General features: G+C 42.5%; 1 protein-coding gene across 2 annotated transcripts in view; it reads left to right on the forward strand.

The window, feature by feature from the left end:
- The first annotated feature begins 3,924 nt into the window (after positions 1-3,924).
- eepd1 (endonuclease/exonuclease/phosphatase family domain containing 1) overlaps positions 3,925-14,685 on the forward strand; it is a 33,204-nt gene continuing 22,443 nt past the window's right edge. The window contains exons 1-2 of one of the 2 annotated variants that reach the window (XM_034600105.1): positions 3,925-4,125; positions 4,227-5,154. In XM_034600105.1, coding sequence (XP_034455996.1) covers positions 4,310-5,154 — 845 coding nt within the window. In that variant the 5' untranslated portion in view covers positions 3,925-4,125; positions 4,227-4,309. The remainder of the gene's footprint in view (positions 4,126-4,226; positions 5,155-14,685) is intronic. The other variant, XM_034600106.1, reaches the window with a different exon arrangement.

The following is a 14,685-nucleotide window of genomic DNA, read 5'->3' on the forward strand; positions in this document are numbered from 1 at the left end:
TGCTGTGACTGCCTTAAGGGGGTTTGCCCTCGTATAATAAATGGTCTGTATTTATATAGCACCTTTTCTAGTCTTGATGACCCCTCCAAGCGCTTTACAGTACAGTTTATTGCCATTCACATACATTCATACAGTGCATGTCATCTATGGGCAGCACTTTTTCTATGAGGTGCAATTCAGGGTTCAGTGTCTTGCCATAGGACCCTTCGGCATGCAGATGGGGAAACTGGGATCGAACCACCGACCTTCTGGTTACGACCTCTCTGCCCCCTCAGCCACAGCCACCCCACTCTTCTCCATAACCCAACATACGTCTTCCCTCCACTGGGGCAAGTGGGGCAAAAGCTCATACTGTCGAGACCTCCAGGATTAGTATTGTTAGACAACAGGCAGAAGGAGGTACCATGAGAGAACAGGAATCTTAAGCACCACTCTACTCTTCAAATTCACATCACTGTGAAATTGAAATCCTCTTAACCTATTTGGATGGGGATCAAACTCCAGAATTCCCTTCCTCTTTTCCTTTTGTACTTTTTTGGGATGTTAATTACTTTGGTTTTGAGTCTTTTTTGTCAGTTGGATGCTGCCTCTGTGCCTGATCTTTGTCCATGTTGCATAAGCAGTGAGGTCAGGCAGAGGTGACAATGTCCAGTGTTCAACCCATGGGGCATCCAGGCTGCAAATAGAGCTGTGATGTGAAGAGTGGCTTAGCCTCGCACTATCATGTGAGGATCATGTTACACAACTGACTGACTGCATCAAATAATGTATATCTGTCAGGACCAGGGATCCATGTCATTAGTTGCTAATTGAAAATTACATCCATTTGACAAGGTTAACAGAGTGCATACATTACATAACAGTCCGGAGTGAGACAACATCATTAAAACCACCTTTAATAAATAATGAGCCTAGACTCTTCCATTATGCTAAATATAATTCCAGATGGCCACTTACAGAAACCTTCAAACAACCTTTGTATATTTATTCGATTTTCTATACAACTCATAAAAATCCATCAGAAATTCCCGTAAGCCTGCAGGACCAGCTCAAGGACCTTTGTGATAAAACCTGTTATAAATCTGTAATCCCCCTACTGATATTTAACATCCTAATTTAAGATCATTGTGACCTCTCATAAAGTTGCCCAGAGTTTCTTCACCAATCGCCTCAGTAACCCAAATTGGGGTTAACAAGAACTTCTGGAAACCCCTTAAGAACCCTTGGAACAGCTGGAACCATTAAACTCTGAAATCTCATGCAACCCCATTTGAATTGTACCCAGAACCACTTTTGACCTATTAAATTAAAAACCTACCACATGGCTAAAACCCACACAAGAACCCATAGAACCATCAAGAACCGCAGGAGCTAGCATGATTTCAAAGCTCCTTGAGCTCCAAAAGACCCCAGAGTTCCCTTAGGAACTCCTGTGACCTCCCGGAATTCCTTCAAACTAATTTTAATCTTCCAGAACCCGAAACCCTTAAAGTAACCATTGGAACCTCTAGCTGGAGATATTTAAGAACATCTGGAATCCTCCGAATATTCTTAAGAAGTAACAAAAATGATCTCAAAAATATGCATTCAAAAGAACTTAACTAGTCCTTGTTGTGGTTGGAAATCCATCAATCTCTCTCAAGAATATGTGCAACCATCTCAAGAAGCCACCAAGTGCCACTAGTAGAAACCATCCAAAAGAGTCCATGAAACCTCTTCAGGACCTCCACCTTTACACGTGCTACAGGAACCCTCTGCAATCTTCTTAAAGGATATATTTAAAGAAGTGGGATTTATGATGTTTATGACTGAGACGTTTTTAACACCATTACAGAAGAGAAACGGCATTAGGTTAAAGGATAATCACTGGCTTTGCTGATAAAGACTGAAATCAAAGCATGTGTCTTGTCTGTAATACAAAGTATAATGCTACGCTGATTCAATCAGACAGGATCAGGGCGGAAGAAGTCAGAGTGGTAATTACATTCCTGCAACAATTGAGGCCACAGTGAAGCAGTGAATGCTTTCACCACTTGCATCACATCTATATTTTATATCTATGGTGACAAATAACAATTGATTACCTTACCTGGAGCAACAGGAGGACGTTGTCTAATTTCAAAATAAAAAACAGGTTGACAAGAGACCATTTCATTTTCTTTCAGGCAAATAAATAAATAAATGCAAGGTACATTTATCAAAGCATATCTGCGTGAAAAATACACACATTGTTTTCATTCACATATGATTGTTAAAGAGTTTTTAATTACTTTATTATGTGAATTGATTAACATTAGACTCATTGTCTTCTATGGAGGCGTGTGTGTGTGTGTGTGTGTGTGTGTGTGTGTGTGTGTGTGTGTGTGTGTGTGTGTGTGTGTGTGTGTGTGTGTGTGTGTGTGTGTGTGTGTGTGCGCTAAATAAATAAATGAATTTATTTTTAATATTCATTTTTTATGTTGTATTAAATTTCCAGTAGCAGATGTGGCAATATATGTAGAATCTAATGCGATTAGAATGTAGCAAAAGAAAGAACGGATAAATGTACTAAGAAATGTTAAATAAATAATGAAATAAAACCGTCCAAAATGTAATATGAATTATGTATTCTCCATTTATTATTTTTGGGCAACCTTTAAATGTATTAATTTATTTTCAATTCAGACACATTTTGCACAGCCAAGGAATTTTTTTTGTTTATTTATTCCCTACAACATTTCTAACTTCCACAGGACTAAACCTACAGATGTATGCAATATAAGACAAGATAAGACAGCCTTTATTAAGACTTTAAGATGTAAATTATTGTGCCAACTTGATCCAAGATTACAGTAACAGTGCAATATGCAATACATTTAAACAATGGAGTATTACAATAAAAAATATATGTGAAAATAAAAATGTTTACAGAGTAAATGCAGAACCAATACCGAGTACAAATAGCAATAGAAACGAAAATAAAAAAGTTACTTTAGACACTAAACTAATACTAAACTAAAGTGGCAATAGAAGTAGTAATGCAATGATAATAGGAGTAAGTGGAGTAAATAGGAGCAAGTAATATTGAACATAAACACAATATGCTAAGCATTGTTTATATTGCACATGAATAGTAATGTTGCACATGAATAGAATATTGCAAATGAAAAAAAATTCTAATACTTTTGTTTGCACATGAATAGTAATAATTAAAGGACTTCTTAATATTGCACATGACAAAATTGTAATATTGCACATTAATAGTAATATTGTCCATGAATAGTAATATTGTACACGAAAAACAATAATATTGCACATAAATAGTAATATCGCACATGATAAACTGTAATACTGTATTGCACATGAAAAGCAATATTGTACATGAAACTAATTTAATACTGTAAAGCACATGAACAGTATTATCGCACATGAATCGTAATATTGTACATGAAAAACAATATTGCACATGAATAGTAATATTTCACATAAATAACATTAATATTGATCATGAATAGTAATATTGAACATGAAAAACTATAATATTGAAAATGAAAAGTAATATTGTACATGAAACATAATAAAAAACTGTAATACTGTATTACACATGAATAGTTATATTGCACATGAACAGCAATATTGCTCATGAAAAACCATTATATTGGCCATGAATAGCAATATTGCACTTGAAAAAACTGTAATACCGTATTGCACATGAATAGTAACATTTCACATGAAAAGTAATATTGCACATAGTGTTGGTATTATTAAATGCTCATGGTAATTGACACAAATGTCCAAATGTAATCGCCCGGTGATTTATTCAACGTGACGTGTCACATTGCTTTTACTTTGAAAAATAATGTAATGATTTCCGGGATTTGCCTCTGAACCCGTGTAACTTGGAGGAGATGGTTGTAAAGTGTGTGCGTGTCTGTGTGCGTGTGTGCGTGTCGACCTGTGGCCAGTAACGCAGCAGTGTACTGGAGGGCAAAGTCTCACGGATCGTGTGTATCTGATTTGCTCCGAGGACACACAGGCTTCAGCTGCAGGCGGAGCAGCGAGCAGCTGAGCCGGGGAGTGTGTGTGTGTGTGTGTGTGTGGACACATGCAGCATGTAGCCGGGGGCCGGAGGATCACTGATGTTTGGTGCGTATTTACCAGCTTTAACCCATTGGAGAGCGATGCTGTCAGAACCTGTGTGTGAACCCGTGTGACTCTCACTCCTGTCTGCGTCATGGTTGTTTCAGCCCGTCCTGTCTCTGTCTCTGCCGTGGCCCAGCGTCTCCTCCCGACCGCCGCACTCATCCAGCCCCGGTGACCCGCTCCAGCCATGGGTGGGAGTCTGGGCTGCCACCGCTCCATTCCCAAGGACCCCACGGACTTCAGCTGCGGGAAGCGCAAATTCAGCGCGGCGTGCAACTTCGGCCACATCCTGGTGAACCAGGAGCGACTCAACATCAACACTGCCACCGAGGAGGAACTCATGACTCTGCCGGGAGTCAACCGCACTGTTGCGCAGAACATCGTGGAGTACCGGGACTGTATCGGCGGGTTTAAGAAGGTGGAGGACCTGGCACTGGTCAGCGGCATCGGAGCCACCAAGCTGGAGGTGATCAAACTGGAAATATGCGTCTCCAGCAGGACCAGCTCGTCCCAGCACTCCCCGTCCTCCCTGCGCAAAGACCTGGATCACCAGCCCTGCACCGGGATTAACATCAACACCGCCACCCCGGCGCAGCTCATGAGCATCCGCGGCATCACGGAGAAGATAGCCAAGAACATCGTGGGGTACCGGGTGGAGAACGGCCCGTTCAAAAACATCGAGGACCTGGTGAGGGTCACCCACATCAACAGCTCCCTGCTGGACAGGATCCGCTTCCAGGTGTACGTGGAGCGCTCCAGGGCGCCATCCACCAACACCAACGGGGGGCTGACCTGCACGAAGTCCCACCCGAGCCCGACTTCACTGAGCTTCAGGAGCGACGACCTGGACCTCCCGCCCGGAGGACCGACCCAGATCCTGTCTGTGCGGCCCAACGTGGAGCGCCCGCCGGCGCTGCGGGACGGGAAGCCCGTGGTGCGTCTGGGCACCTGGAGCCTGCAGGACTGCTCCTGTGACAAGGCCAACAACCCGGGGGTCAAAGAGGTGGTGTGCATGACCCTGCTGGAGAACGAGTGAGTAGCTTTCTCCTAACTTACACAACTCTTGAACTTCAGGTGATAGGTGGATGGATGTGGCACAGCATGTAGCCCCCAACAGCGAGGCCACAGTTTACTGCCAGAACAGCTTTCAAAGCTCTTAGAAAACCATGAATTCAAATGTTTTTGTTAAGTGAATTAACTGAAGAACTTTATTACTAGAATAAATATGCTCATGAAGTATTAATAACTAAAATAAAGCTTTTCATGTTATTGAAAGAGCCCAGGAAACATTAAAGTGTACAGTTTGCTGAGGAAAACCATATAAAATGTAAATGCCTATAAAATATTAGTATCAGTTTTCATTGTCAATATTAGCCACTGAACCAACCAATTATTTAATGGATCAATAAGTATCTATATGAGATGAGCTGAAGTAGGTTAATAGATACAGATCTTTGGAGGTTTGCTTATTCGGATTAGGACTTTTTATCTAAAAGTATAATTTAGATTTTGCCATAACAGTGGCCCAAAGCCTGGGTTTGGTGTTGTGGGCCAGCAGCCAGCAGCCAGCAGCCCATCTTGCTCGTTCCACCTTTGACACAGTTCCATCAGAGCCACATCGATTAATGTCTGGCTCAGGTGGCCTTTGCCGGTCCCGACTCTGTGCCACTGCCAGCTGTGCCAAACAGATCAGTCTGCTGCTGCTGCTGCTGCATTGGGATGTTTTAACACAAACACTCTAGAACATTCCGGATTAGTGCTGTGGACTGATCACGTGGGGGCCGACAACAGCTAATTGTTCACACAGACTAATGCAAGCCATTTATTGCCAGAAGAAAAAGCAGGTGAGAGGCTTTCTGTGGCAGATGGTGCTGAGTTTTGGCTTCAGTTTACATGCAGCTCCAGCCCCCGAAACCTTTATGTGGCAGAATAACCCTCAGAAACCTCGCAGAGGCTCTCTGTGTCACAATTAGAAATTGTGTTGTGTGGCTGTGGCTGAGGGGTAGGGCGGTCTTCCTCCAATCAGAATTATTCTCATAGAACAAAAAGGTAGGGCTAACAGATGCACTGTATGAATGTGCGTGTGAATGGGTGAATGTCGAACTGTACTGTAGAGCGCTTTGAGTGATCATCAAGGCTAGAAAAGCGTTTATAAATACTTGCCATTTACTATTTATATTGGTGTTGTTTGCTTTTGTAAATATATAAATATTCCAAAGAGACTTCAAAGTCTTAGTCTTAAAATTGACTTAAAGGTCCAGTGTGTAAGATTTAGGTGAAAGGGATCTATTGGCAGAAATTTAATATAAAATAATTCTACTGGTGTTTTCACTAGTGTGTTTCCTCTAAATTGTACGAATGGGCCCTTTTATATTTAAATAATTTATATTTACATCGGGAGTGGGTCCTCTTTATGGAGGCCGCCATATTTTTTACAGTGGCCCAAACTGGACATATTAAACACCTTTTGAGCTTTAATACAAACAAAGTCTTCCACAGGTTCTCTCACGTTTGAAATGGGAGGGTGAGGTGAGGGGTATTCAGCTGCAACATAAAACTTCACCGCTAAATTCTACACACGGAACCTTTAATACAATTAACCTTTTTAACATAATAAGCTAGACTAAACTCTATTTTCTTTATTTTGCCCAAGGTTTATTGATCCAGGTCTGAGAATTGGTAGTTCCAGTGAAACCTGGTCATGAAACCATCCTGAACCTGCATCAGTGTTTGAAGCCATTACACTTTAGCCCAGGACACACAAAGAGCAAGAGAAGCAGCAGGTTTCTGGGGGTAAACCTGTTTTACTCTTACTGGGACGAGCTGAGAGTGTGACGCAACATCGGACTCTTTGATTCACGATACTGGTGTTTGACAAGTTTTAACTTGAACAAGAAAATTAAAGAGCAGCGGAGAAAGAGCGCCACAGTCTGTAGTCGGGCCAATTAAAAGCGATGGGGGTCTTTTCCCCTGAGTGTCTCTGTGCAGGTAGCAGCTCTGTTAATTCACGTTCATCAGATACACCTTGAGATCAGAGTTTCAGTGTGTGGTTGCACAGTCAATGAATAATGAGATTATATCTCGGCTGTGGCTCAGTTGTTAGAGCGGTCGTCCTCAGAAGGTCAGCAGTTTGATCCCGATCTTCCCTAGTCCGCAATCTCTGCATGCCGAAGTGTCCTTGGGCAAGATACTGAACCCCAAATTGCACACAGATGCACTGTATGAATGTGTGAGAGTGAAACTGTACTGTAAATCGCTTTGAGTGGTCATCAGGACTATATAAAATACAGACCGTTTACCACAACAGGATATTTGCTTGACAACAAGCTGTGCGACAACCTTCCCAGCTCACCCTGTCCTCTGGCCTACGATGGCTTTGCATGCAGTGCTACACAAGATGTTTACTTTGTGTGTTTGCGTGACTTATGGTCTCCGTGTCTTCAGTTTATTCTTTGTACATAATACACACTTCTTGTGCTGGGTGTGACTGGAGTTTATTAGTGTCTGTTGGCACCAGGTTTGCCTGTTCCTGCACCTGAGCTGTGCTCTATCCTGCTTGTGCGGTGAGGCCTGACCGGCTTGGTAGGGTGGAGGAGGAGGGTGGGGTCATGAGGGGGCACTTGTTGCAGTACATGTTGTTACATCTGAAACTCTGCCTGCCAGAAACATTAGCATCCTCTTCTATGCAGCACATCACATGATCCCAAAGCACCTAATCCTGTTTATTCAAATGGTGACCCTGCAAAACCTGACTGCATTTTAGAATTTAGAGTGAAATAAATAATAAACCCGTCCTTGAACATGATTCTATCCCTTTGCTCTGTGTGCCTTAGAGTTGCCCTGCAGGGACAAATACAGTTGATTTGAATATGTTGAGTCATCTGCCTCTGGTCATGAATGAATAAGGGGAACTAAAAATTCAGATGATATTGAAGTATTTGGTTGTGTGTTTATCATCACAGTTTATATGAAGGTTTCATTGGCCATGTATTACAATGTGTCAGAGCTGTCTCCGGCCTTTCTGGCACTCTGAGCAGAATTTGACTCCTGCAACACGCATCCCTTTTCTACCAACACAACCAAAATAGACAAACACGCGGCAAGTAACAACAACTTCAAGCGTTTCTAGGGGACACAAAAAAGTGATGAACCCAAATTGATGATATTTTATGTATAAGTTGCATGTGTTTTTTTGAGTTGCAATGTGTTGACCTTTCAGGGCCACTGTACTATGGTAAGTATTTGCTGAGTTCACCCATAGTTAGCCCTTATCAGAGGCCCTTCTGCTGATTCATGTGGAATCTGTCAGAGTAACATATCTGAGTGAAGGTTCAGTCTTGTGAAGTGCTGATTTGACCATCTGTTCTGTTTCTCTCTCCCTCTGTACTACTGGCTCACAGCACCACTCCAAACCAAAGGAGGGCTGCAGCTAACAATTATTTTTCGATTCTCGATTAATTTGAAGATTTCTTCTCGACGAATCATTTTGTCTACAAAATGTCATAAAACAGTAAAAGATGTAAAAGATCCCAGTCTTCAAATGTCTTCTTTTGTTTGACCAAGAGACATAAACCCAAAGATAGGAATTTGTCTGTGGCATATGACAGAACAGCAGTTGCGCTGCTGTGACACAATCAGTCTTCGGCCTCAGAAGGATGTAACCCCTGAATTGAGACACAGCTAATGCAGCCGTAGAGTGTGACTGCCCGGAGCAGCTACAACACTCTGCTTTTTCAGATAGGATGACAGTTTGTATTACATTGTTGAACAGAGTCTGAGGCTTTAAGGTGATGCAGCTGCAGCTCGCAATCCATCAATCAATCACATAAGTCATGCAGCTTCTTCTTGAAGGCAATACCTCCAGATAACTGTAGTGCTACAAGTTATTCCACCTTTTCTTAACCTTGTAAAATGGGGCCATGTCTTTTCTTGATTAAAGCGGCTGTAAATGCCTTCCATCTTCATGATTCTTTTGTTGTGGGTAAATGCATCTTGAGTTTGGTCTTTGTTTAGAGCTCTCCACTGCACTTTCATGGCTCTCAGACTCTCTCTAATACGGTTTGACATAAATAGGTGGTTAAAGGTTAGTGGTGTCAGTTGTGTGGACTGCTCTGTGGTATAAATTGCAAAGTACAGTGTTCTGACAGGAGGTTTTATACCCAAACCACCTCCATGCAACACATGTAGCGCCTTTTCGGGGTATGAGCTCCTCATTTTGTCTTTAAAATGCAGGTGGCTTGGAGTCCTTCTCCTGTTCTGTCAGGTTCACTCTCCTCCATGTTTGTTTGTGTTGCCTCCATGTTGCTTTCCTACCTGCATCCATAGGAGAACGCAAAGCGCCAACCAAACAATGACAAATATTTCTGGAAAATGTGGACATTGTTGTTTTCAAATGAATGTCCCTTGTCCTTTAGATTTAGGTGGACTGCTGAGTCCTGACCTGAGGAGCTGGCTCTCCTGTGCTGTGTCATGCGTTTGTGAAGGGAAATAACTTATAACGAAATAATTACAGATTTTGGCACAATCTGAATATTTTCACACCGGAAATCACCACATGAAGGAAGTTAAATTGTTGGAAATGATCGGATACAGCTCTGGCTAGTCATCAGGGAGTCATTGTGAGTTCGAGCACATTTTGATGAAGCAGTTTGTTTGAAGTTTAATTAGGCCTGTGTTCAGTTTACGGAAAGGAGTTACTGTCATAAATTTTGTATTAAGCCACCAAGCCCCGCTTGAACAAGGAGTGACTTCCAGGTGTGTTTTGATAAGAAATGTCAGATTACATTTGGCGCCAGGTCAGATTTTCTCCCATTTCTGTCTCCCCTTCCATCTCCTTCCAAACCCACCCACCTTTAAATAAATCTCCACCACTTCCCCTACTCATGCCTCCCACTTCCTGTGTTCCCAGCTATTGGTAGCTACATTAACACCCGTGATAGTGCTGGGATTGTTATGGAGAAGGATGCTCTGGAGGAGATACGGTGTGTTTGCACAGCTTGGCGTCGGCTGTGTGAGCAATCACAAGATCCAGGCTGAGTTTACACACTTCCTGGCTTTCCTCCAGGCACAAGCAGAGAGCTTCGAGAGTTCATTGAACTCCTGCTTACCGAAGGTTACACAGCAATCTGCGATCAGCCTCTTCAGACTCCCGAGCCTGCTGATGTTAGCCGGCCTGTCGTCAGCCTCACACACTATGCAGGGGGGAAGTGAAAGAGCTGCCACTAGGCTCCACAGACGGGGTTAACAAGGATCAAGGAGGGGATGCGAGCTGACAGCACCTCACTTGCCTCAGAGAAGATGTGGCTTCAGTAGTGAACAGCTATGTTACTGTCAAATCCGCTCAGGAATGTCTGAATGACAGTTTCTACGACTTTTCTGTTTTGCCTATCTGCTTCTTTTCTTGCCTCACACAGTGGAATTCAGCTGTCCCACTGACCGGGTCGTGCTTTTAACATCTCAGGCTTGCATTGAAGTGCTGGATGATTGCATAAACTCTTAATTCATGAAGAAAACTTTGCACCACATATCCACATGATTCCCCTTGGCACTGTGACCTGTTGCTTTTACATTTTGCTTAATAAACGCATGAGACATAACATGTTAAACACTGAGCTTTACTCAGGTGATGTCAGGTGATTCTTAAAGGCGCTGACATCAGTGCAAACAGTGGAAAGAGGAGAGACTGGAGGTAAATAACAGAGAGAACTGAAGAGTTGTGGGTGAGCTGAGTTTAGTCAGAGGCTGTTGGGCAACTCGAACAGAGGGTGTGAGAAGAACAACAACAACCGATGCTGAAAAGTCATTGTGCTTTATAAGACAACTTGGCCTTGGCACAGCTGTCACAGAGAGAGAGGAGGGGAGCAGTATCGTTTCAAAATGAAGATAAAGATATTCAGACAGTCTCCACTGGAAGGGATTCATAGTGTTGAGCCTAGTCGTTAACATGAAAATGGAGGAAATATTTATGAAAATGGAGAAATAGATAAGTTCAAATCATGGCTCCTGGCAAGTGCAATATTCACATGATTCACAGTCCAAATTGTTACTATTCTGACAGACCAGCTCTGAAAATATTATACTTTCCTTTAAGGCATGATCACAACAATTTCAGTACCAGTCAGTGAACAATAATAATAATTGCTCTCACACCTATGTTGATCAATTGTAATACCTTACCCTCCTACAACTTTCAAGGATTCTTGAGTTTTCACCTTCTCTGTTCCTCCTAATCACTGTGTCATGTACTGTGAGCACAGATCATTTTCTTTATTGAAACAAGAATCAAGAGGAATTAGCCTCATGTGGATTATTTAGATGGAACATCAGTTCCAGTTTCATGGCATGAACAAGCTAAACCCTACAGCTGCAAGGTTACTCGAGGTTGCTTTCATTTCCCCTTTATCGTCACCATATCAAGTCGCCAGGGTTTGTCTTCAGCGGTGTGGTGTCTGTAGTTGACCTCTGACCTTACTGACAGGGCTGCTGATAGTAGGCGACGGTCGGCTGACTTTGCGGGCAGTGTGGAGAGTTCCTACGAAAAGCCAAACTGTATTTCATTAAAAAGGGACAGAGTGAAAGGAAGGAGACACAATACAAACAGATCTTAATCCTCAGCTCGTGTATTTAGCCAAAGCTGTCACTCATCCTGGATTGCGTCTTTTGTGGGGTTTTATTTGCTTAGAATGACGTCCAGGTGAAACGAGGAGGAGAAAACGTTTAAAACCCACTCACTGTTCAGCCTGTCTCATTTCATATCCCTACCACTCCTTCATGTTGTTACCAGTCGGCTAACAGATGATGGTCCAGCCTGCTGTGTTTACTGTGCAGCCAGTAAAGCCTCTTATATGATAATGATATTCCTGGTCTTTGAGGGGCAGACATCCTGCTTATCATAGCACCGTCTAATCAGATCTGCGTCTGCTCCTTGTTTAGCTTATCATTCATTACTTTGCAGAGACTTCAAGCTTATAAAGCCATGAGACTGGCTGCATTCACACAGAGCATTGATTCTATTCATATTCAGAATGATTTCTTATGTAATTCTCCCTTGCAGTTGCTGTCTGTTCTCAGAATCTGTATTTCCCCTTGTGCACATAGTCTCACAGATTGAAGGTAAAGTTCAGATGAAATATCTGTGAATTAATCAGCTTGAGCGCCGCCGGCTCTCATCTACAGAGATGAAGAACCTCCGAACTAACACCCAATCACTTTCATTCTAAACATATTTGCATACAACACTTAATGTCAGCACTGTATCATATAGAAATGTTCACACTGATTAACAGCCAGACATAACACCAAGATTAGCTTCTCTGATAAGGTCTCCTTCTTCTTATCCACTGTCTAGACACATCAGGTCTTGTGGGTGAAAGGTTATTGGTAAATTTACCATTTGCTATAAAGCTTTTCTTGTCTCGTCGACCACTCAAAGTGCTTTACAGTACAAGCCACAGTCACCTTTCCACACAGCACTACCATATGCTGGGCTTTCTTCTATCACGCACCTTTCATACTCTGTCAGCACAGCCATCTGGGGCAAGTTGGGGCTCAGTATCTTGCCCAAGAACACTTTGTAATGCAGGCTGGAGGAGCCAGGCATCGAACCACCAACTTTTTACTATCTCTTAAGCCACAGCTGCCCAGTACACCCAGTTTTCAGGCTATGTAGCTATACTTGGCTTGTAAGTATAGCACTCTACCTGCCGACCTCTCAGCTCAGAGGTCTTTTATTCTTTATTAATACCCACAGTGAATATCATTGAATTTGATGTGGCTGGACTAGAAGTGACCTGAACTGGCTTCTTGGAGATTCATGATACTAATAATAATAACTTTATTTGTATAGCACTTATCTAAACGAGGTTACAAAGTGCTTCGCACAAAAATCCATGGCAAAATTAAGATTCGATTCTAATAAAATATATTCTGTTCAGAATCACAAAGCTGTAATGGAATAATCAGTTGAACCCTCAGCATTAGGTCACGTTCCTTTTTTTCTAACACGGACAGCATTTGGCTTTTGACTGCACCATGAAGCCATAAAGGATGGAGTCTAGGAGTGGCTGCAGAAAGGAAACATGCCCCGGACATAATATACACAGTACAAACACACACACACACACACACACACACACACACACACACACACACACACACACACACACACACACACTGTTCTAAGATCTATACTCTGTCTGCACAAATGCACATTTCATTGTTTGCAACTTCCTCGTCCTGCACTCTAATCGATTTCTTCCCTTGAACAATGAATTATGTCTCAACAGCATTTTTATGAATTGTTGGCCATTTCTGTTTGGATTAAACAAATAAGCTTCAGAGACAGGGAAGCTGTTTCCTCCTGTTTATGGCCTTTATGCCAAGCTAGGCTGACTCTACATTTAACACATGATTTGGTATTGATCTTCTTACGTCACTGTGGGTTTATCTCCTTAACTTTAACAATAACAAGCTCTGACGAAGTTTGCTGGCACTGCGTCAATACCTGCTATTCATTAACCTTGTTCTCATTTGTTTACAGTAATCACACTAAGGGAGCAGCTCATTTTAAGATAGCACAGTGCAAACAGCTCTACACAGAGCACCTTTCAGTCTTTGATAACATGATACGAAAAGAGCGGTGTCCCTCCTCGGTTCTGTAAGTGAGACTGTAACACTGTGACCATCTATGCCTACAAATCTGCCTGTTGACTGTAGCCCAGTCCAGCTGTAGAGAGGATGTACCCAACAGCTGTGGGTCTGCACAGCAGGCCCTGGATTATTAGACACATAATCCAGGCGCAGAGATGGCCTTTAATCCCTTCACACTCTGACATAACAACACTATCGGCAACACACGCAGAAGCCGGCTGAATATTTATACTTGCATCCTGATGTGAGTGAACTGGACCTGTCTGTTGCAGTCCAGGGACACATAAAGAGGTTGAGACCGGCGGGGGTGCTGAGGTCACGAGGACGGGAGGACGGGAGGTCTGTGCTGAGTTGACGCAGGGTGTTGGGTGCTCATGTGGAAATTTCCACTGACACAGCACATTACAGTGGGTAAGTTAGGGTGCTGCACAGCGACCCGGCCTCTTGAGCCAATACAGTGTTCCCAGTTTCTTCAGCCCGACAAAGCTGATGTGCGCTTGTTTGTCTCCTGCAGCAGCACTTTAACAGCGAGCAGCAAATCAAAGTGACTTATTGCTTCACCACGTTGAATAGTGCAACTCCCTCTTAATCAAAGGGATGAAACAAAAGATACATTACTTAAGAAGCATCGAATGAGGGGAATTACGGATTGATATAATAATTTTAAAGTACAGCGATAGCCAAATGGAGGACTTCATTTGAGGAGTAAATCTTAAAAACATGTTTTGAGTATAAAACAAGGCTCTAAATATATTCTAGCCAGCTGCTTTGGATTTTCACAGTCATCAGTCCGTCTCTGTGGTGATGAGGTTGTATCCAAATGTCCATAAGATCTACATTCCTGTATACTCAGTAAGTTCCAAACACTCATAAAACATGGCTAAATAAACTGATTATGTTTGGTGTTAGCATTAA

Source organism: Hippoglossus hippoglossus, chromosome 11, assembly GCF_009819705.1.
Source record: "Hippoglossus hippoglossus isolate fHipHip1 chromosome 11, fHipHip1.pri, whole genome shotgun sequence".
NCBI lineage: Eukaryota > Metazoa > Chordata > Actinopteri > Pleuronectiformes > Pleuronectidae > Hippoglossus > Hippoglossus hippoglossus.